The sequence below is a fragment of the Meles meles genome, chromosome 7 (genome assembly GCF_922984935.1).
Source record: "Meles meles chromosome 7, mMelMel3.1 paternal haplotype, whole genome shotgun sequence".
Classification (NCBI taxonomy): Eukaryota; Metazoa; Chordata; class Mammalia; order Carnivora; family Mustelidae; genus Meles; species Meles meles.
In genome coordinates, this window is record NC_060072.1 from 79,236,752 (window position 1) to 79,261,690 (window position 24,939).

Here is a 24,939-nt window from a genome sequence, read left to right on the forward strand (position 1 = left end):
AGCCCCCCCGAGATATTCCAGGAAGAGCATCCTTGGTAAGTGAAGTCATTGCTTGTTTGAACATGTTTTTGCCCTGGCATTTTCAGATAACACTAACTTATGAACATGTTTTTTTAAGTACATTATTACAAAGAACATTCTTCCCTGTGTATTGTTATTATTATTTGCATTGAATTTCCCCCCCTATTAACTGTATTGTTTAAACCTATGTAATATTTCAATTTCTATGTAGCCTTTGTCAAGAGAATACCACTATGGCAACAATTTTGGTTACATAGTGGCATTTAAGCCCTTTGATGGGGAAGAATGGAAAAAAGTTACGGTTACTAATCCAGATACTGGCCGCTATGTCCATAAAGATGAGACCATGCGCCCGTCCACTGCATTTCAAGTTAAAGTTAAGGCCTTTAACAACAAAGGAGATGGACCTTACAGCCTCACCGCAGTTATTAATTCAGCACAAGATGGTAAGTAAAAGAAAGACCTTACTAATGTGATGAAGGAGGGGAGTTTTTTTCATAGTACTAGGCATTTAGTAAATGAGTATTACTTTGATCCAGATTAAAATGTCATTCTATCCACTTAAATACAAGAATGCCTCCAAAATCATTTTCATCCTTTAGATCATGTCCATGATAATTAGGAAATCTCCACTAAAATAATCAGGTTAGACCCCAGTTCCTGGCCTCTTGCTTCTAATTTTGAAGTCAGAAATTCTCTATACTTGATTGGAACCTTGGTAAGTCTGCATTCACAACATTTACTGCTTATAAATTACTGAACATATTTTGGGGGGAGTAAAATTGCCCCTTTTTAACCCCCAAATTGTGTAATTGTAGCATTCATGTAACTTTTCTGTCATTATGATAGAGTGCTAAAATTTTATTAAAGGAAATCGAAGCATGATTCTATGACAAAGCAGTCAGAAAAGCAGTTGAACTTCTTTCTTGGAAAAGGAAAAATTTGTCTGGAAGACTACTTTGGGGATAAATATATAGATACTGGCTTTCTTTGTTTTTCTAGAAACACTAACTGATCTGAGTATGCTCATAAAGGACTCTATAGGTCTATGCTAAATATATAGTTTTATATTACACATAATGACATTGATTTCTGATTTCCTATTTAAGCCACTATACCTTTTATTATGATTTTCCTAATTAAAGAAAGATTATGCCTTCTTATTTTTTTTAAGATCTCCTTGTTATAACTCCCTAATCATAGGCACTAGGTAATTACTATTGGCTAGAAAAGCAAATATGGATTTCATTGCCTTCTAACCTAACACATTTGTCCTTGGCCAAGTTCTCTTTTCACATGTATGGAAGCACAAATGAAAGACGGTGAATACTTAAAACTATAAAAGATACCCTCTGATCTCTTAGAGGAGAAACATTCTATTTGTTTACCCAGTTTGTACTGTTTTTACTTCAAAATAAGCAATTACAAAATAAACAAAGAATTCATAAATGCTCTTCAGTCATAGAGTTACTAGTTTTCATATTTGTTAAAAATTTAGTATGCACAATGCAGCCATCAAAAGAAATGAAATCTTGCCATTTGCAATGACGTGGATGGAATTAGAAGGTAGTATGCTTAGCGAAATAAGTCAATCAGAGAAAGACAGCTATCATATGATCTCCCTGATATGAGGAAGTAGAGATGCAACGTGGGGGAGTTCGGGGTAAGAAAAGAATGAATGAAACAAGATGGGATCGGGAGGGAGATAAACCATAAGAGACTCTTAATGTCACAAAACAAAATGAGGGTGGCAGGGGGAGGGGGGGAGGGAGAGGGTGATGGGGTTATGGACATTGGGAAGGGTATGTGCTATGGTGAGTGCTGTGAAGTGTGTAAACCTGGCGACTCACAGACCTGTACCCCTGGGGCTAATAATACATTATATGTTTATAAAAAATTTTTTTTTAAATTTTTAAAAATTTAGTATGCATTCAAGTCATTCCATGATCTTTACTGACAATGCAAACATGAAAGGAACCATAGATTTATATATGAATATATATGTGTGTGAGTACACACACACCCTTTTTTAAGTTGGTTAACTAAATATATAGAAAGAATAAAAAAAAAGAAATTATATAAATTTATAATCAGGACTTTTTAGTACCCAGTAATAAATCTTAGATTCTCTGTGCTTGTTCTGATTCAGCAGAAATATGATAACTTGACTCGGTGTTACCAGTTTGAACAATATGAGTACATCTCACAGAGGAAATGAAAGTAAAAAAGCATTTTACAAGTTATCTTCTCGCCCAATATCAATTTTTTATTGCTTTATTTGATGCTAAAGTAGTCAGGCAAAAGGCCATGATTGTCATCTCTTTAGTCATGGCCATCTGCGTTTAATTATATTTCTTTCCTAAATGTGTCATGGGTCTCATAAAACCTGCATGTGCTGAAACTTGTATAAGTGTTCATCTTTTCTTTTACTGCTAAGAAATCAATCATAGTGCTACACGTTTACCGTGATTCAGAAAGGCAACAGTGTTCTTGAGCACGACATTTTTAACATAAAAGAGGGTTATGCTTGTTAATAAAAGACAATAAAAATTGATCATTCTTGCTTAAAGATTTCCTTAGTTTCTTTGTATAATTTTCAAAAGGGATGTGAACTACTTTTTTTTCACTGAACAGAGGCCTTTTTGATACATACTTGACTTGATGCCCAGTTGGAAGATTTAGACTTATAAAAGCTTTCCTGAGCCCAAGAAGCAGTGGATGTCACAACTTGTTTCAAAGGATCTTAAAAAAAAAACAAAAAAAAACAAAACCTTACACATAAAAGAGAAAGAAGAAAGTGTCTCTAACTAGTATCTTTAGTTCATGTAAATACAAAGTAAAGGAAAATTGAAAATTGATTGTGATGAACAATGTTTCATAATAAATACCAAATTTCCTATTTTTGATGATTTAGCATTGATAAGCTAAATATAATAATTTAATCTGCATCCATGGGCTTTCTTAAGCAGATTAGTTGGGAGAAATGCAAAAAAGAATACAGTTCTTACTCACAGATAATTGGAGAAATCCATGAAGCCTTCCACATTTTTTAAAATTATGTGTATATATATATATGTTTGTAAGTCTATGTTAACATTCATGTGTAGATGACTGTGTGCATTCATATATCCTTGATAATCATGAAAAAAGTAATATTAGTAAAACCAGAGATAAAGATAATAAAATTATTGGGCTTATTTTATTTTACCAATATGAAAATTACTTGAAAATATTAAAATACAGTTTTAATCCATTCATTCAGCAAATGGTGCTATGTGAATTTTGTTATATAAGCATCTTATATAAAAATATAATGTTCTCATCAAATTTCAGCTCCCAGTGAAGCCCCAACAGAAGTAGGTGTAAAAGTCTTATCATCTTCTGAGATATCTGTTCATTGGGAGCATGTTGTAGAAAAAATAGTGGAAAGCTATCAGGTGAGTTCAATTTTTATCATACTACATACATTTATTCATAAGTATATTGGTATAGGTTTTCAAATAGGTTGCAGCTTTCAGTGTTCTGTGGGCCATTGATTTATGTGGCAACTAATACTATAATCCAATCCTTGTGTTTAATATGTGAGGCATTTATGAGCTAATTGTTAAGAATAAGGCAGAGGTTCCTAACTGGCTTATCTAGGAGAGCTGTAGAGTCCATGCATTCACAAACAGCTGAAATAAAAACTAGGGTAATAACACTCAAGGTTAAACAAGATCTTTTCAGACATTTTCATAAAATGCCAGTGACTTTTAAGTTTTTGGAAATCAGTTTGGTAATTTATAAAAGCATCCTTACAATGTTTATTCTGTTTATCTCACTAGTTCCATTTCTAAAAGTCCCTATAAAAGAAATAACTATAAAATAGGCCAAACATGTGTCTCATAAAACAGACACATATTTTTATAAGGGATCTTTCATAAGATCACAAATATGTGATCTATAGGTAGAAAGTTGGGAACATTCAAAATATCCCAAAGAAAATTTCCCTTGATTTGAGTCTTTAAAGACCAGTAGGAATAGCCAGATAGAAGGGGGAAGATTTGTGTTAAGTAAAGGGAAAAAGATCTGGAAAACTGAAGCTGCAATCATTGCTGGGGTCTTTAATGTGATGCTAGCAAAATTTAGATGTGATTATGCAGAGAAAGTGAAATCATCTTGTATTTTTTTAATTAATTTATTTATTTTTTCAGCCCAACAGTATTCATTGTTTTTGCACAACACCCAGTGCTCCATTCAATACGTGCCCTCCCTAATACCCACCACCTGGTTCCCCCAACCCCCCACCCCCACCCCATCAAAACCCTCAGGTTGTTTTTCAGAGTCCATAGTCTCTTATGGTTCGCCTCCCCTTCCAATTTCCCTCAACTTCCTTCTCCTCTCCATCTCCCAATGTCCTCCATGTTATTTGTTATGCTCCACAAATAAGTGAAACCATATGATACTTGACTCTCTCTGCTTGACTTATTTCACTCAGCATAATCTCTTCCAGTCCCGTCCATGTTGCTACAAAAGTTGGGTATTCATCCTTTCTTTTTTTTTTCATCTTGTATTTTTAAGCACAAAGAGTGAATATTAAGAGAAATTGGCAGCATCCTATCTTTGCAGATGAGCAAATGGATGCCAGAGAAATCAATGACTTGCCTCAGCACAAATTAAGTGTCAAAGCAGTATCTAAAACTCAGCTTTTCTGATTCACAGTTCAGGGCTTTCTGCCAAACCACAGACTCCTCTCTGTTTCAGGCAGTGAATGGACCGAGCGGACCCTTCTGAAGCCACAGGCAGTGAGCTGCCCGCCCAGTCAGCTAGCCCTCTCAATTCTGGTGCTCTCCCTTCTTCATCTGTCCATGAAATATTAGCTCTCTAGGGCAGGATTTTGTCTGCTTTCCTGTCAGTGCCAGGAACAGTGCTGGGTCCAGAGTAAACACTGAACAGATACTCACTGGGGGCTGATAGTCATACTCAAATATGATCAAATTAAGTGTTACAATTTGGCCTTCTCAAAGCCATGTTTCTGAGATATGACCACAAAACCAACCCAAGGTTTTTAGTTTTAAACATGTAAAATATCAGGAAGCTCTTTTTTTTTTTGTACTGTAGATTATGATTTGGGTACATTTCAAAGTGTCTTCAGATAATCTTCGCAAGGTGAAGTTATTATGAAAAGAGTGGAATGGTAAGAATGAACTGGAGAGACCCAATATTCATAAGTTATTAATTGATAATTACATTTACAGCTAGTTGTAAAAGAGTGGGAAAAATAGAGAAATTCACCGGTTGTTACAAGCCCCTGTAATAAACAAGTTCAAGGTTTCTTGGGAGAAGACACCAGATTTTGGAGCTTGAAAGTCATCTTTTAGACGATAGCATTTTTTTCTTATTTCATATTATTCATTTTTAAGTAATAAAAAGAAAAGGGGATTATTTGATATATAACTCACTCATGAATCAAAACAATAAATGTATGTTTTGCTTTTTTAAAAAAAATGTGTCTTTGTGTAAAAATTGTGTATTGATCATTTTATAATTTCCAACAAGCAGAGGACAAAGGAAATATGAGGTGGGAAGCAATGATAATAATCAAAATATAGCTTTTTTTATTGGAAGTAAGCATCAAGTAAGGATTTTCAATTAAATAGCAAAAAAACTCTTTAGCAGATAATATTTTCTCAACTGGTAATTTTCGAGGAAAAAAAATGTATGCCATTGAAGAATTTAGTTTCACAGATAGATGACATTTTGCTACTCCACAGTAAGTAGAAATTTGTGAGCTCTTTCGCCAAGCAGATACAGGTTAATATCTCAGCTCTATCACTGAGGAATTTGGTGCAAAACTTATTTGAAATTTCTAAGCTTTGGTTTTCTTACCGGGAAAGCTGGAAAGAGAGTAATCATGCCTCATAGAACTGTTGTGCGGAATGGAATGAAAGCGTTAACTACTTTTCCCTATTCTATGTCATTGGATATTTGAAGACAATGGTGATAATGACAGTAATGAAGATGATGATAATATTAGTGATAAGAATAATAACATTTGTTGAGCCCTTACTATGCTAAACAGTTAAGCTTATTGTATTGAATCTACATTGTCCTAGGGAATCAAAACTACTATTATCCCTGTTTTAAAGATGAAGAATTTGATGTTTAGAAACATTTGTGTGGGTAATAATTGGCATAATTAGATTTGAACCTAGGTCTTGGCTCTCCAAATAAATTAAAAATATTGGAAGTAAATCACAAAATTATTGTTTCAATTTGTTCTTTCTTAAAAACCTTTTGAGTCTTTGAAACAGAACCTTGAATATCGAAGAGACAAGCATAAAAGCTTAAAAGAAAATATCTGTAACATTTATTCTCCTTTAAGAAAATGCCCCTGTAAGGGAGAGGGGTGTTCCTTGACTGAGTATAATGTGGTTATTGTTTCTATTTTAAAATATGATGGGAGAAGCTGGCAGTTTAACAAGATAGATGATTGAGAAAACTAATATCCCAGTGCACTTCCTATAAAAATGTACTCGGGGTCTAAGTTACAAAGAAGCAGAGGGAGGGAAAAGTAACACATTAAGAAAATAAAATAAAAAGCTAGAGAAGCCCAGCTCCTATGTGACTGACCCCATCTCAAGGTTAATTTCCTGATATTTCATGTGAGAACTGTAGGCACTTAAGTTTAAAAATAATCTCTTCCCTTGTGGTTTTAAAATATATCTCAGTAGAGTGTTTAAGTTTTACTCATTTTTTCTTCTTGGCTAGTTAAAGAGCTCTCCACTTCTAACCTTAATACTACTAAGTTTTCCTGCAGTGTAGAGGATCTAGAATAGTGTAAGAAGTGCTCACCCAGCAGGTAACAGTCACTTAACTTTATGAAAATAAGCCAAATACGCTATCAGGAATAATAAATGTGAAAACTCTTAGCAGCTGAATTAGAGATTAATGCTCATGATTGGTTTCACATTGTCTTAAAAGATTATCAATCCTGAGTAATCTACTCAGATGTTTTTAAAAGTTAATTCATTTTGGTGAGCATAAACTTATACTTAGGAAATGCTTCATTTTCTTATTCTGATGAAGGCGTCTGTCTTCATCTGGATCTCCCCAAAGCAGTGTCTGACACACAGGTGTGGGAAAAGGTGATGTTTTGTTGTTGTTATTTGTTTGTTTGTTTTAATATGATCCCAGAGAGCAAGTATGAAGAAAAAGCAGAGTGAATAGGAAAAGAGGAAACTCAGATACAAAGATGATTTATCTTTTTGGCAAACCCTTACGAGAAGCTAATTGAAGTCTACATAGAATTGGTTGGTCCCAGCACCAGTGGTGAGATAAATAAAAGACTTTTGAATAGTTCCCAGAAGGTGTAAGGATACCTATTTGAATGATTTATATTATAGAGATTCCTTTCCCATGGACTATGCTAATAATCAAAATAGTCTGGGATTTGGATAATATAGTTTTTATACAATATATTTTCAGACATTGAGGTTTTTTTTTTTGTTTTGTTTTGTTTTGTTTTTTTTAATGTCAGCATCCCATTAGTCAGCTTGGGTCTTCCCTGCATTTCCAGCACCTAGCCCAATAACTGGTACAGAGTGGGTACCTGATAACTATTTGTTCAACGAGTGAAAGAGTAACATACATCAAATGCAGTCCTGTGCATGCTATGTTGAAAATAAATGATAAATGCCTGTCTTCAAAGAGTTTCTAAATTAGTAGGAGGAGAGAAAGCCAAGTCATGTTTGTTTAAAACATGTTTTAAGTCATAATTGTTTAAAAAGCACTATGACAGGTTTGCAATAGACAAAGGATGCTGTGGGAATTTTAGAAACATGTAGAGAAAGTGAAAATTATAAAAGGCCACAACATTAAATGGAAATAAATACACTATATGTTACTGTAACAAATGAAGAGGAAGTAATGGTTTACTATCCATAAAGCAGGACTTGCTGTATGGATGTATGGATGTGTGTCTTTTCTAGTCATGATAATCCATTTCTACTCATTCATCCAGGCTCTTTTTTGGTCTCCTTAGTGATTAGTCAAAAGAAACCCATGTGTCTGCTCCATGACTACAGGTTGTACCCTTCACTCCAAGTGATTTTCTCACAGATTATTGTTAACCTTTCCACACATTGAGAAACTCAGTGAGATTATCAAGATGCAACAGCCCCATGACCACTGGCTAGTTCAGGAAAAAAAAAGATGATGCCATATATTACGTATATGTATCTACTGTTTATTTTAGTATACTTTGAAAACATTGTAAGCTATATGTAAACATATACTTTAAAGAGGGACAGATTATTAAATCATTTTGTCTCAGATGCTTTCATTTGTAAAGAGTAACTATACTGTGAAAACTTTCAAACTCTCTTATTCTAAAATAAGGAAATCTATTTGGCACACATAATAATTCTTTTTTGCTCCCTAGTCACAAACGCATAGCTAAGTCACTCCTTTAATTTGCTGTGAATTTTATTTGAGACTGACCATACCATCCTTGCTAAAATTAGATGAATAAAGTCATTTCTCATTTCAGATATAGCTGCAAATAGTAAATTAAGGAAAGCTTTGTTCTTTTCTTTCATATTGCCAAAAAATGCCTCATGGAAATTTGAGTGAGAAGGTAGAAAAATTTTCTCACTTTAATTCCTCATTTTAGTACAAAGCATCTTCTAGAAATGGTCTTCATTATATTACTCTTGTTTAAAACTTCTTTAAACTGGATAGAAAAGTTGTTAGAGTAGAATGAAGATTTTATTTTATTTATTTATTTATTTTGGAATAAAGATTTTAAAATGTGGTATATATCTCTGTCAACAAGCATACATATGAAAGTGCATGAACTTCAAGGAGTTTGGTTTTGATTGCTATAATACATTCTAGATTCGTTGTGAAGATAATGTACGTGGGTAATACTACTTTAGTGCATGGCATTTCATTAGAATATAAATGTTTATTTTATTCAAACAATAGAAGAGACCTATGTATTATCTATTTCAAATGCCCACTAAAATATAGGCCACCCTCCTTCTCAAATGAATGTACTCACTGCCTGAATACTTTTAGAACTCAGAAACATTCCTTCTTAGAGAGGCTCCGGTCCTTAGAAAGTCTTTTGTCTGCAACTGAGATCTGCCTCTGGAGACATTTGGAGCAATTCCACTTCCTTGGTTCTGAGGCCATCCTTCTGGTCAGATGAAAGGAATGCCAAGGAAATCCTATCAAGACCATTAAGAAGAGTATTCTTGACATGAGAAAAATGAATACCAGTAAACAAAATAAAAGTATTGGAAAGGAAACCAATTAGCAATTTATTAACTAGACTTTGTTCTGAAATGTGCTAATTCTACAGATAAACCTTACTTTGTTAACGAGTGAATTCAAGCCATCTAGTTCCATTTTATAGTGGTTTAATTTGTTTTATGTAAATGAATCAATCAAGATTATATAAATATTAGATATTATTGTCTAAGCACTTTTTTTAATTATGAAATTAAGTTTCTATTACTTTATAAACAGGGAATCTAAAATATTTTAAATACCAGTATATTTATAAGCAATCCTCTCTTTTTCATCTACACCTTAGAGATACAGATTTCTGACCAATAAAACAGCCTTATTAGAAGGATGAAAATCATAATTCACAACCTTCACTTAAACTTTAAGAGACAAGGAAGGCTATCATTGATACATTGGTAAAAGTCATCAGTTCTAATCATAATATAGATGACATTTTTAAAAATAAATTTATTTTCAGGATAAAAAGGTTCCTCAACTAATTATTAAGCATAATTTTTCTTTGATATCTGGCCTTAATATAGGTTCAAAGGAAATAATTTTGCATAATACTTCTAAAATGACCTAGCAGAAAGTTATTACACTGGCCTGTTCCAGGCCACATAATGACTGCTTCTGTCAAACAAGGTTTATTCCTGTCAAACTGTTAAACAATGACTCATAACAAATTTGGTATCATATAAACAGAAATAAAGCAGGAAATAAATGATAAGAATTATTGTGGAAATACTTCCAAACAGAGACCAGTATTATATTTTGAAGGTAAATCGTATGCAGGTTTTTTGTTTCTTTTCTTATTAGTGTGAGACTATTTCAGGCCATGAGGTGAGCCTTTGATTTGTCTTTGACATCTTTAATAGATCTACATTCTGTGCCTTGCCGTATTCTGACTAATAGAAGTATAAGTAACAGTAAGTAAGACTTGAGTATATGACACTCAGCCAGCATCAGTGCTGTTAGAACCAAATGAAAAGGGTTTACACAATTGAAATAACTGAATCATGAAAGAATCTCACTCAGTTTAAATGTTTGCAGATTCGGTACTGGGCTGCCCATGACAAAGAAGCAGCAGCACACAGAGTTCAAGTCACCAGCCAAGAGTACTCAGCCAGGCTAGAGAACCTTCTGCCCGACACCCAATACTTTGTGGAAGTCAGAGCCTGCAATAGTGCAGGGTGTGGACCACCCAGTGACATGATTGAGACCTTCACCAAGAAAGCACGTGAGTTTCAACATTTGCATTTTAGACTTGTCGTCAAAGTATACCAATTGATTCGATCATGGTGCAGATATATCTGAGAGAAACTTACTACCTAGCAGTCTTAGCACATTCAATTTACAATTTTATCCTTTAGGGGCGCCTGGGTGGCTCAGTGGGTTAAAGCCTCTGCCTTCAGCTCAGGTCATGATCCCAGGGTCCTGGGATCGAGCCCCGCATCAGGCTCTCTGCTTAGCGGGGAGCCTGCTTCCTCCTCTCTCCCTCTCTCTCTCTCTCTCTCTCTCTGCCTGCCTCTCTGCCTACTTGTAATCTCTATCTGTCAAATAAATAAATCTTTAAAAAAACAAAAAACAATTTTATCCTTTACAGTCACCTGAGATAAAAACAAAGAAACATTCTTAGTTATTGTATATGATGAAAAAATGTGGAGAATGCCTTCAGGCATCAAATGTTCTACTATAGAAATACAGTTACAGAACCTCTCTTCTTAAAGACTACCCCCAAACTTTGTATCATTAGATAATTAATTTGTCCTCACTGTTATTATTTTTAACACTGTTTTTATAGGACTGGATTAATAGCATAAAAAATTGAAATTCTGCTTATTTTCTTTTTTTATGAGCCTTTGTCCTTGCACAGTGCAAATGCAAGTTAAATGTTGTAGCATTCTGTTTGCTCTCTTATTACCATATATTCTCATTGTTTATGTAACATATATAAACAATATATAAATATATAACATATATAAACAGTATATAACAAGACTGTCTACCCTGCTTAGATCTTGCAGGCCTTCTTGCCTCTCTGGCTTCACTTTGATATCTCCTTCTTGAAACCACACTGAATGTACAGAAGAAGAGATTTATATTTGAGGCTCTAGGGAGTTTTGGAAGAATTTAAAGACATGAGTACTATTAGGTTTGGCAATTTATGAAACCACTTGGGGGAAAGGTGACTAAACACAGTGGTAAGATTCCAGACTCTGATGTCAGTCATGGATTTCAGATCTGTTTTTGCCACTTACTAAATGTGTGACGATAGACAAATTACCTCACACCTTTAAACTTGTTTTCTAATTTTTAAAAGGAGCATTCATTCCTGGGGCATTCATTCCTATGTTCTTTTTCTATTTATTCATTCATCAGAAGTATACTATGTCCCCATCACTGTTCTAGTGGTTGAGGATACAGAAGGGATCAAGCAAGATCCAGAGACTGTTCTCATAGGATTTATAATCTAATGGAAGGACAGGGGGGGAAAACCTGACAAATAAGTATGTATGATAATATCAGATGACAGGGCAACAAAATAAATAAATAGACAATAAAATTGAAAGTGACTTGGATGGGAGCTCAACCCCAACTGAGTGGTCAGAAAAAGCCTCTTTGAGAAGATGCTATCTGAGTCGTATATATGAATATATGAGTCATAAGAAGGACCCACTTTGTGTGATGATTGGCAGGAAGAAGACTATTTCAGGAGAGAAAATAAGTAGTGTAAAACCTTAAGGTGAGAGTAGTTTGGTATACCTTAAGTGTAGAAGGGCAGTGGGACCAGGGTGTAGACTGGAGGTGAGATGGAGGATGTGTACTGGGACTGAGATATGAAGGGTCTCATGGTTGTAAGTCATGTTAGGAGTTAGAGTTTTTTCTAAGTCTCATAAGAGCTATTGGAAGATTTTAAGGCAAAGAGTGATATCTAATTCATATTTTTTTTAAATAATTCTGGGTTCTGGATGGACAATGGGTGGTGATGGAGTAAGAGTAAAAATAAAAGAGCCAATTGGGAATGATTTTAGATGGTGGTCAGAATTAAGGGATAATGGATAGAGAGAGATAATTTTCTGCAGAAAGAGTTGACATCTATGTGCTGGTTTAGATGTTGGGATGGGTGGAATGAAGACTGAATATCGGGTTTTTCATTCAGAAACTGGGAATTCAATTGTATCATTTGCCAAAGATGGGAAAGAACCATCGAGAGGAAGATTTGGGAGTACATGGCAAATGTCCCATCTTGATTACATTTGAGGAGCCATTTAGACATTCAAATAGTGAGATGCACTGGGACACATTCATCTAGAAATCAAGAGAAAGATTAGACCTGAGATAAAATTGTAAGTTCTTAAAGCCATGGGCCCAGATGCAAGATTTAGAGAAAATTCATAAATAGAGGAGCGAAGGGTACCTAGGATCAAGTCCTAGGTCATGTCAACACCTAGAAATTAGGCAAAGGACATGGAGCCAGCACCACATGGTTAATGAGAAGGAGCAGCCAGAGAGGTAGGAGGAAACCCAGATATTAAAAGAACATGAATTTAAGAAAAGAACAAGATTCAGAAAGTGATTAGAAGGTCAACTTTATGGAATGCTGAAAAGAATAAAATGTAACATTGTATTTAGCCAACTGGAGGTGATTGATGACCTTGAAAATAGCAGTTACAAAAGGCTGATGAAAAAAGAACCCAAGTAAGGAATAATGACGAGAATAAAAGATAGTTATGTATCACAGAGGGTCATGGGTACATTAATGAGCCCAAGGATATAAAGTGCTTAGTTTAGTGTGTGGCAAAATTAGCTCTTGTTGTCACATCATTATCACTAACTTGAGGCAGTTTGCAGAACTGAAGTTAGATATGGTGGCTGTCATTTGCATATTATTACTTTCCACAGCTCCAAGTCAGCCTCCAAGGATCATCAGTTCTGTAAGGTCTGGTTCCCGCTACATAATCACCTGGGATCACGTGGTCGCACTATCAAATGAATCGACAGTGACAGGATATAAGGTATGTAACAGATTACTGGATTTTTCCCGACATGGGCTTTATTCTTACAAAGAGATTGATATTTGGACTTGATTGACATTTGTTGCACCAAAAACCATTAAACTTTCTTATTCTAGCTGTACAGTAAAATCAAATGACATAGTACCATGTTAAATTTTGAAATGCAAAAGGATCTTGAGTGAATCCTGCAAAAATGCTATGTCAAGTGCACAAGATAGGTAGAATAACTGCTTTAAGGAATAGAGTTATTAAATTAATCAGTGCATAAAGAGAAGGAAGAATCCATTTTTGTTTGGCAGTGATTAAGACAGTGTTGCCTAATGCACAGCAAACTGATATATTGAGTTATGTTCCATAAATGAACATAAAAAGGAAAACGATTATTTCCATATGTTCTGCATATCACACACCTTTTATTGGATGCTAACTTTCAGGAATAATGTGAAAAAATTAAATTGTGAGACAATGTTTTAAGATGACTTCAATATGTTGAAGAGCCCTCATTTTATACCTATTCCATAAGAAAAAACAAACATTTTTCCCTCTCTTTATTTTAGGATATTTAAAAAAAAAAGTCAAAGGCTTAAGGAACTTTCCCTTGGATTACCCTAAAAAATAGGTGAAATCAACTTTTGTGAATTAAAAATAACATGAATTTTCCAGCTAGTGTTACACATAGCTTCCTAGAATTTTTTTATTATTAATATAAAAGTCTAAAGAATTTTTATTATGGTTTTAGTGTTTTGGCATTGGCTCATTAGTCATCTTTATTAAGCATACATATTTTGGTGCTTTTTCAGGTACTTTATAGACCTGATGGCCAGCATGATGGCAAGCTGTATTCCACTCATAAACACTCCATAGAAGTCCCCATCCCCAGGGATGGAGAGTATGTTGTAGAGGTTCGTGCACACAGTGATGGAGGAGATGGAGTAGTATCTCAAGTCAAAATTTCAGGTAAGCCAGTCATATGAGACACATTTCCATTAAGTACTTGTAAGTTTTTAGGCGATGTAGACTCTCAGGAGTAAGGTAGGATCGATATGCACACCAATGTCAGTGTTTTCCTAGGTAAACTTGAAACGTTAAGAATGTCCTGAAACTTGGTATTTCTTCCCTTATAAGACACAAAAGTAACTTTGCAACATACCTTATGCTTTGGTTATTATCCGGATGACAAAGCATTATTAAAATACCATGATGCAGGTATGGTAATAGCAATGTAGTGGTAGCTACACTTATGGTGAGCATAGCATAACCCATACACTTGTTGAATTACCGTGTAGTACACTTGCAACATTGTAATGTCAACTATACTTCAATTTAAAAAATACCATAATAGGGGCGCCTGGGTGACTTAGTCAGTTAGGCATCTACCACTGGCTCAGGTCATGATCTCAGGGTTCTGGGATCGAGCCCCACATCAGGCTTCCTGCTCAGCGGGGAGTCTGCTTCTCCCTCTCCCTCTGCCTCTCTCCCCATGCTCCTGCTCTCCATTTCTCTCTCTCTCTCAAATAAATAAAATTTAAAAAAATATATCATAAATGCATTATAGTTTTACATAATACTAGATGATTAGATAATAATACCCAAACTTCTCTTATAACAAAAAGAAATTCATGGACTACTATTAATACTCTTCTAACTTCTTTTCTTTGTCCTACACATATTAATATAGTAATAAAATAGAAAGACATTAGATGGTAGCTCCTTCCTTTACCATCTCTCTCTGTGTCTCAGCATATGTATTCTTTTTTTGTAAACTTTATTTTTCACAGCATTGGTTAAATCCAAAACAAATACTTGAGGCAGTGACTTCCTCTCTTTTTGGTATTTGTAGAGCTCTATTATTTAAATTTGATACTTTTTTCTCATCCTGCATGATATAGTTTAACTATAATGAATTAAAATTGATGTTAATTTGAGAGTTTTATGAGACTCTGAAATACTACGAGATGCTGAATTAAAGACAAAAATAACTGACTTAGAAAACAATACTAATTTATAGCTAAATAGATGAATATATTATATACTTAACTAATAATCAATTCTTTAATGCTAAAATTTTTAGTCTGACCACAACTGCACAAAGAAACTGTAGAATTAACATTAGGAAATGTCAAATATTTGGTGAATAGCACCATTCTAGAATTTTTTAATTTAAGTTTGGATTTATTTGCAAATTGTTTAAACAGGTTTTCTTATAAATTTTTCTTACTTTTTTTTTGGTTTAGACATTATTATTATGTCTCATTAGAAAATTTGGAAATTACCAAAATTTGAAAGGAAATAAATCAGTCATATTCCAAATATTCTAAATAAGCTACAATTAATGGTCAGTGGAATTTACTTCTAGTTCTTTTTTTTTTTAATTTCTTTTCATCATAACAGTATTCATTGTTTTTGTACCACACGCAGCCTCCCCAATACCCACCACCAGTTTCCCCTAACCTCCCACCCCCGCCCCTTCAAAACCCTCAGGTTATTTTTCAGTGTCCATAGTCTCTCATGGTTCATCTTCCAATTTCCCTCAACTCCCTTCTCCTCTCCATCTCCCCATGTCCTCCATGTTCTTTGTTATGCTCTAGTTCTCTTATATACATATATAATTTGATTTTTTCTATTGAATATATCATGTTATATCCCACTTTCATGAATCATGTTACATGAACGGTCCCTGTATCATTCAAAATTTTATAAATTTCACTTAAAATTATACAGAATATTCTCTCAAACAAATGTAAAAAACTTGTCTACCCATTTCAGTTTTCACTATAATAAAATATTATTTTGAATACACTTTTTTATAAATTAGTCTTCCCACTGCACCACTCAGATGTTAGTCTCATTCTTTTTAGCCATTACTAATTTGATAGGAGAAAATGGCATCTTTTTGTTTTTAAAAAAAATTTCTACATTCTGAACTTTGATAACACACACTTTCAGTAGCTCCACACTTACTCAGGCTCTTCCACTAAAGAAAATCGGAGGGAAATGTGGACATTAATTCAAGGGTGGTGAGGTGCAAAATAACCCAGTAAATTGCTTTTGAAAACCAACATTTCCTGTCAAGAAATCTGTCATTGCCCACTGTTTCTCTCTTGATTTTCTTGCTCTTCATTTATCACCCCTAGTGTGGAGCAGAACCCAGTCTCTGGGGTTTAGACTCAGAAGTTTATAACTGGAGATGCCAAAGCAGTGACAGGAGCATTGGCATCGGTGTAACTAATGACATGCCAGTTAATGTGAAACAACAGATTCTCCTGGGGTAGAGGGAGCCCTGGTTTCATTTGCCAATTTCTGTGGTGTAACTATTTCCATCATATCTGATTTCAAACTTCCCACATGACATCTCTCAATGTGGAGCTAAGAAGAGATGCTGGGTAACACAACATTAATGCAGTAATGGTGTGTTGTAGGCATAACCTTAAGAGCATTGATAACATTAAAATGCAGTAAAATAGTTAGGAAGTGATGAGTTTTCAGAATTTACTGCCTCTATTTAAAATTCCTCACTAATTAATAATTTTACATAATTTTAATTTCAGTAACAGTGGTTTTTAACAACTTGCTCATAAATTTCCTTAAAAAAATTAGCAGTTGGGTGTTGGGAGGTGGAAGGGACCACCTGCAGCACCACAGTTATCCTCTGACATCCCAGTGGAAATAGCCCACATACAGAAGGCACAGAGTATGCTTTTTTTAGAAACCTCAAATATACTCAAAATAGCTCCCTTTTTGGCCAACTAATGGATTCTTATTAAGACAGAATTTCTTTTAACTTTTTTATTAACATATAATGTATTATTAGCCCCAGGGGTACAGGTCTGTGAATCGCCAGGTTTACACACTTCATAGCACTCACCATAGCACATACCCTCCCCAATGTCCATAACCCCAACACCCTCTCCCTATCCCCTTCCCCCGGCAACCCTCAGTTTGTTCTGTGACATTAAGAGTCTCTTATGGTTTGTCTCCCTCCCAATCCCATCTTGTTTCATTTATTCTTTTCCTACCCCCCAAACTCCCCATGTTGCCTCTCAACTTCCTCATATCAGGGAGATCATATAATAATTGTCTTTCTCTGATTGACTTATTTCACTAAGGATAATACCTTCTAGTTCCATCCACATCATTGTAAATGGCAAGATTTCATTTCTTTTGATGGCTGCATAGTATTCCATTGTATATATATACCACCTCTTCTTTATCCATTCATCTGTTGATGGACATCTAGGTTCTTTCCATAGTTTGGCTATTGTAGACATTGCTGCTATAAACATTTGGGTGCACATGCCCCTTTGGATCACTACATTTGTGTCTTTAGGATAAATACCCAGTAATGCGATTGCTGGATCATAGAGTAACTCTATTTTCAGCTTTTTGAGGAACCTCCATGCTGTTTTCCAGAGTGGTTGCACCAGCTTGCATTCCCACCAGCAGTGTAGGAGGGTTCCCCTTTCTCCATATCCTCGCCAGCATCTGTCATTTCCTGCCTTGTTAATTTTAGCCATTTTGACTGGTGTGAGGTGGTATCTCATTGTGGTTTTGATTTGTCTTTCCCTGATGCCAAGTGAGGTGGAATACTTTTTCATGTGTCTGTTGGCCATCTGGATGTCTTCTTTGCAGAAATGTCTGTTCAAAGACAGAATTTCTATTACTTATTTCTTATTCTAACCATGACTGTGCAAAGAAACTATACAATTAACATTAGAAAAGGTCACATGTTAGGGGGATAGTACCATTCTAAAATTTTCTTAACTTAGGTTTATTTGCAAATTGTTTAAATTATTTTTAATGAGAGAGACATGTAAATGCAAACAAATTTAAGGCTTTCTTGTAAATTTAAAAGACTTAATACTTTCCTTTGTTTCCAGTTTCATAACTAAATATGTAGTCAGGAAGAGAGTACATTGCTAAATTTTAATGTAAATAAGCATCATGCCATTCATTTATTTGTTCATTTATTTATTCATTCAATAAATATACATTAAATGCCTAAATTTCCACATCCTTCCTACTCCACATTGCTATTATCCCTTGCTGGCCCTACTGTGTTTCTAATGATTCTCTTGACTTCAAGTTTTGGCTTCCTACAATCTATTCACTATGCAGCAGCCAAAGGGATCTTGTTATACATCAATCAAAGCATGCAATTCTCCTCTTAGAAAGATATCCCATAAGATAAAATCTAATTTCCTTACCATAGCCTAGAGTGCTCTGTAGTAATTTAGCCTAACTCTCTTATCTCAATTAAATCATTTCATCTTTGTTCCATTGACCTTCTTTCTCTTCTTGAACATACACCAATGTTATCCTTACCTTTAACTATTTTTACTTGTTCTTGCTGGTGCCTAGAATTTTCTTAATCTTGGCATAGCAGGTTCCTTCTTGTCATTTTTATTCTGCTCTGAAGTCACCTCCTCAGAGAAGATATTTATGAACACCAATTTAAGAAAGCACCCTATTCTGTGTCACTCTTTTATTTTATTCATATTTCTAACTATTCAAAATTATCTTATTTATTAATTTATACTGCTTATTTTCTATCTCCATCCTTACTTGAACTTGATCAGAAGCTCCATGAAAACAAGCTCCTGTCTAACTTCTTTAACCTTTGAATCTCCAGTACCTAGTGGACATATTTGGCACATAATAGTATTTAAACAAATAATTGTTAAATGAATTTATGATTTCTGCATGGAATAAAATTTAGTTATAAGAAAAGTTTGGGTAACTTAAATTGCAGTTTATATGTCTAGAATGTTGATGTACTTCCCCGTTAGGCACATGGTTCGTGTTATGCCATGTGCTAATCCACAATTTGATTCTTACAAAGCTTAAATCTTCATATGAGAGATAGTCTAGAAAATTATTAAACGTGGTAACTTGCCTCTCCATCCCTCTCTGACCTGAACACTATTACTGCTGTCTTAATAAAGCATTCTGTATCAGATGTTTACAGCTCACATCTAGGCAAATGTAACACCACAAATGTTTCATCAGAAATATACTATCTCTAAGAAATTCTATATTGTCTTCTAAGAATCTTTTGTTTTTATTCACTAAGGTGAGCTAAATTAAGAAAGTACAAATAACTACAAAATATTTTGAATATCAGTTTTAATAAGCTAGTTTACCTTATTATATATTCACTATAAATTTTAGAGTTTAGACTATCAAGGATCTGTGATCATAACTAAATACCCACAAAGAAGCAGGCAGTTCATTATTTGTATGAATGTGCATATTTTGAGTTTTTGTTTTTCTTTCTAGTTTTAAACAGACAACAGATATCTTGGTCAAATCAAGGAAGACTTTTAAGAGCATTTTAAAGGCCAAACTTCTTTCTTAGGGCAGGTCATAATCATTTGAAAACTTAAAGGTGGTAGGAGTAACATGATCAGATGTTTGCACTTGAAAAATCACTTTGGGGGTGCCTGGGTGGCTCAGTGGGTTAAGCCGCTGCCTTCGGCTCAGGTCATGATCTCAGGGTCCTGGGATCGAGTCCCGCATCGGGCTCTCTGCTCAGTGGAGAGCCTGCTTCCCTTCCTCTCTCTCTGCCTGCCTCTCTGTCAAATAAATCTTTAAAAAAAAAAAAAAAAAGAACTTTCTTTAAAAAAGAAAAAAAAAAGAAAAATCACTTTGGTTATTGTGGAAAATATATATAGCAGGGGAAAAAGATGTAAGGAGATGAATTACAAGGTTATTATTACAGGATGATTAAAAGATGGTGATGGTCTGGACTGGAAAGAGGGCAGCGGTGAAGTCTCGGGTGGGACCTAAAAGAAGAATACATCTTTTCCATTTGATTTAAAGTTGCTATATATTCATTGTGTTGATTTTGTAGCTTCTAATAAATCTGTAATTTATTCCGATGTTACCATAGATGATGTAATTTCATCATTTAACCTACTACTTTTGGTAACTCCAGGTTATTAAGTTAGACTATATAACCAAAGCCACTGACTTAAACACTGATGGAAAACACATTTTATGTTTTCACTCTGTCCTCTTCTTCCCAGTAGCAGGAGAGGAAGGGCTGGGAAGCAATTTGCTAGGTGCAAGCTTAGATGTTAACTCCATTACACACAGGCTCCCTTCTCTAGTACCTAAGTAAGTAATACAGTATAAAAGGACCAAGAGGATAGTTGGGAATCTTGGATTTAATTCCTACATTATAAAATCAAAATGCTATATTGGCATCATCATGTTTGCAGATACTTCCTCTGTAAGCATTTCAAAAACAAATTATTTTGAGCATTAATCTTGTATACTAATTCATTCTTATAAGTCCATCATCATAATTTTAAAAACATGTATTTGTGATTATGGCACAATCAAATATTATCATTTAGGAAATGTTATCTCTCCAACTATTTTGAAGTAATCAAATGGTTTGTTTTCTTTTGCTATGTTCTGTGTGGGATCAATTTGAGAGTTCAAGCGGATGAATTCAGCTTGCGTATTTCTAGGCTGACAAACAGCTTACATTTAAAATTATCTCTAGGGGCACTTGGGTGGCTCAGTCAGTTAAGTACCCAGCTCTTGATTTCCACTCAGGTTATAATCTCAGGGTTGTAAGATCGAGCTCCACAGTGGGCTCTCCTTTAGGTATGGAGCCTGCTGAAGATTCTCTCTTCTCTGCCCCTCCCCACCCTCTCTGTCTCCCTCTCTAAAATAGTAAAGATAATAAAATAAAATTACCTCTAAAATATATATATATTCCTTTCTTTAACTTTGAAGTATGATTATCCACTTAAAATCTTTTCCAACATTAATGCTGTACGTAACACTTCCAGTTTTGTAACAAGCACGGAAATAGAGGAGAAATTATATGAACAAAATAATATTTTGTGCATCTCTGAGTTTGACTTAAAGATAGCACCTCTGTGTCTAAGCTAACTTAGGTTTTCTTAGATCTTTTCTGAGGTTTCTTTTAGTTACCAGTAAATTAACACAACAGTCTCAATGTATTATTTTCTTCATCTATTTAGACTCAGAAACAATTAGATTGGGAAATTTCTCAGTGGAATACATTATAAGAATAGAAAGAAAAATTAAAAATAATCCTCCAAGATTTCCTTACTACCAAAATAATTTTAGTTTATGAAATACAATCTTAGTCTATGAAGCTGTACCTTAGTATTAGAATGTACAAATAATTAATTACAAATAATAATTGGGAAAATCGGCAAGCCCTCCTGAATCTTGCATTCTAGGGAATATCAGGAAAATAAAGAACTAACATCAAATAATAAAATCTCTTTATGCATAGGTTTAAGGATTATAAGAAAAAAATAAGTGGCTAATACAGAGAATGAAAGAAGTAGACTGATTTGACTAGAATGATCCGGTCAAACCTCTAAGTAGGCAATGTCTGGGCTGAAATTTAAAGGAAAGGAACCAGCCTTACCACAAAAGTAGCGATAATAGTCGTAGGAACAGGGAGTGCAGGCTCTTTCAAGAACCTGAATCTCAAGAATCTGAAAGGAGGCCAGGGTGACTAGTATATAGTGGTACAGGGTGCATTGGAGACAGCAGAGGGGGGAAAAACCATGAAAGGCCTGGCCCTGATTGCATCTCAGACTCATTTCATCCTATTCTCCTCTCATTTGACTTTCTCCCTAACCCCACCCTTGAAGAATTCCATTGGAACTCTGTACTTCATTCTGTGGGAAAGCATCAGCATTCTTTCAGGGATGAGTGATGCAACCTGATTGAAAAATCACTTTTGGTGTAGTGGAGACAATACACTGGTATGGGAAAAGGGGAGTTGGTAAGAAGAGAGCAAGTTGGAGAACCTATCAGAATGGGCAGGTTCCTTTCCAGAAAGGATCCATTTATGGAATAATTTAAGTTTTTTACTGCTCTAAGTTGCAAAGTAAATTAGCAGACCTTTTCAAGGACTAAAGACTAAGAATGGATAGGGAGATATTTTAAACACTTCTGAGAGAAAAATATACGTTGTGGAATGTTTCTTATACAAATTATGAAAATATGTAAGATTTAGTAATAAAATGATTGAGAAACCAAAGTAATAAAGTTGCTGGAGAAAAATGTCTAGATCATTTTGTTTGACTCCTTTCCAAGGTTGGACTTCCCTGTAGGACATTCATGACGTATGTTCTCTCAACCTCAGTTTAAACACTGACAGTGACGGGGTGTGAATTCTCCATTGTACTAGTAGCGCTTAGGTTTATTAATAGTCAATATATTATGGATCACTGATCAATTCTGGAGTGATTGAACGGGTTTCTGATAAAATCTAGCTCATAGGATCAACCGATAGCTTTCTCTAAAGTTCTTCCTTTTCTCTCCTCTTTCAGTGAAAGATGATTCATTCAGGAAGGATGAAACATATCTAGATAGTTTAATCAAGTATCTTAAAAGAGAAAACAAAACCTTTTTTAAGCGTTGCTAGAGTGAATGTCTGCTGGCTTTGACAAAAACTAGAAATTGCAGTGGAAAAGAACCCTACCTCGTCGTCCGTCTACCTGCAGCTCCCACGTGGAGGGACCACAAGAGAAGCCCTGAGGGCACTGACACCCAGTACTAGGGACGCCCATAGACTCAGAGCCCTGCCCCCCACTTCAAGAGCAGAAGTGGCTTCTGTGTTTCCAAGTCCTTCTCGCTCCCCACCCTGACTCTCAATGGCAAGAGCATCTAGGAAATAGTTTTCACCTTTTTACCTCAGAACAGAAAGAACAGTGAAAGCTCAAGAAATGCTGCTGAAATTCTCAGGAGAAGTGTAACATACTTTCTCCAAAAATAAGTATGTTTACATGAAGGTATCAAAACTAACAAGAAAACCCAGCCAAACCTGGATTTTTAGAAATGTTAGAAGAAGTTAAAGAAAATTAGTAAAATGGCTCTTCACTTTCAAATTGATTTCATGATACAGAAATTCAGATTATTAGAGACACCATTAAAGTTACAGGACAAGAAAACCTGTAACTATTGAAGCTATATCACAAAAATATCTGAAAGGGAGATTTACCCAAGATACAGAAAATAATGATTAATACTCTTGATCACCAACAATCACAGATAACAATGTGGCTACTATATTTAGTTACTCTCCACATTTTCTTTCTCAGGGTTATGACAAATCATGATGGACAACAGTGTATAAAATCTTTTACTCAGAATTTCCAATTTTTAAGAAAAGTTTCCTAGAAGTAGAATTACTGGATTACAAGGCAGAACCTTTCAAAGACTTGGCACATATTTGATAATTGCCAAACTGGTATCCAAACAGCAATGCCCATATTTTATCATTAAAGAATTTTTAACATTGTGGTATTCAAAAATTCTTTGTTAATTAGGCAAATATACTCTCTCATAATTTTTATTATTTTAATTACTATTGAGATGAGTATATTAATATATTTAAAAACTACTAATATGTCCATGTCTTGAAGTTCTGTTTATGGTCTTTTCTCTGTTTAATATTGGTAATTTTCCTTAACATTTTATGATCAATTTATAAAGCAAGGCTATTAACATTGCCATGCCATGTTTGTAGCAAACTTTTTCCAACTTTTCATTTCAGTGTTATTGATGCTAGATCAACATAGTTCATTTTTATGCAAAATAATGAATTCTCATTACAAAACAAGTCATAGGATAATAGATATAATTTAAGTTCACTTCATATGAAGTCCAAAAGCAGAAAATAATGAGGCAATGTTTCAAGGGGTATATATATGACATGTTCTCTGTTCTCTGACATGAAAGACATATTCTCTTCAAAAAGGAGAGTGATTAACACAAAATTCTGTACAGTATTGCCTTGAGAGGAGGGCAAAGGGCAGTCAGAAAAAGGCTCATAAGGTGGTGACAATGTTATTCCTTTGTTTGGCTGCTAAGTAGGCAGGTGTTCTGTAGTAGTGGCTGCTGATTTAATGATAGTAGTTTTTAAAGTACTAACTTACATAACTTATTTCAAGGTTATAAAAGTTAAAAGGGGTTGAAGAAGCTGAGGAGTAAGAAAGTTTATTGAATTTGATACTTTACAGCTGTGTATTAGCTTGCTAGGGCTACCATAATGAAGTGCCACAGACTGGGTGGTTTAAACAGTAGAATTTACTTCCTCACGTTTCTGGAGGTTAGAAGTCTGAGATCAAGATGTCAGTAAGGTTGGCTTCTTCTGAGGCCTTTTTCCTTGGATTATGGATGGCCGTCTTCTCCCTGTCTTCATGTGGTCCTCCCTCTGTGTGTGTTTGTGTCCAGATTTTTTTTTCTTCTTATAAGTACAATAGTCACATGGATTAGAGCTGACCCTAATGACCTTATTTTAATTTAATTACCTCTTTAATGACTATCTCTAAATACAGTCACATTCTAGGTACTGGGGTTTGGGCTTCCACATGAGAATTTTGAAGGGACTAAATTCAACCCATAACAAAGTTATTGGTAATTTCAAGAGAAAAACTTCATCAAAGAGTGTGGGTAGAAGTCTTATTTCTCTAAGCCAACCTCATAGAGTTTTCATTCTAAAGAGAGGAGGCAAGATCAATTACTCAATATATAACAACAGATAGTGATAATATCTGAAGAAGAAAGTAAAACAAAGGAAAGTAAGTAAGTAGTGACGGAAGAAAGCAAGGGCTATGTTTTTAAT

At 34.7% G+C, this 24,939-nt stretch overlaps 1 protein-coding gene across 2 annotated transcripts in view; it reads left to right on the top strand.

The window, feature by feature from the left end:
* CNTN1 (contactin 1) overlaps positions 1–24,939 on the top strand; it is a 364,883-nt gene that overhangs the window by 310,677 nt on the left and 29,267 nt on the right. For both annotated transcript variants that reach the window (XM_046011118.1, XM_046011117.1), the window contains 5 exons: positions 233–467; positions 3,355–3,458; positions 10,348–10,534; positions 13,201–13,313; positions 14,114–14,270. In XM_046011118.1, the coding sequence (XP_045867074.1) occupies positions 233–467; positions 3,355–3,458; positions 10,348–10,534; positions 13,201–13,313; positions 14,114–14,270 (796 nt within the window). The remainder of the gene's footprint in view (positions 1–232; positions 468–3,354; positions 3,459–10,347; positions 10,535–13,200; positions 13,314–14,113; positions 14,271–24,939) is intronic.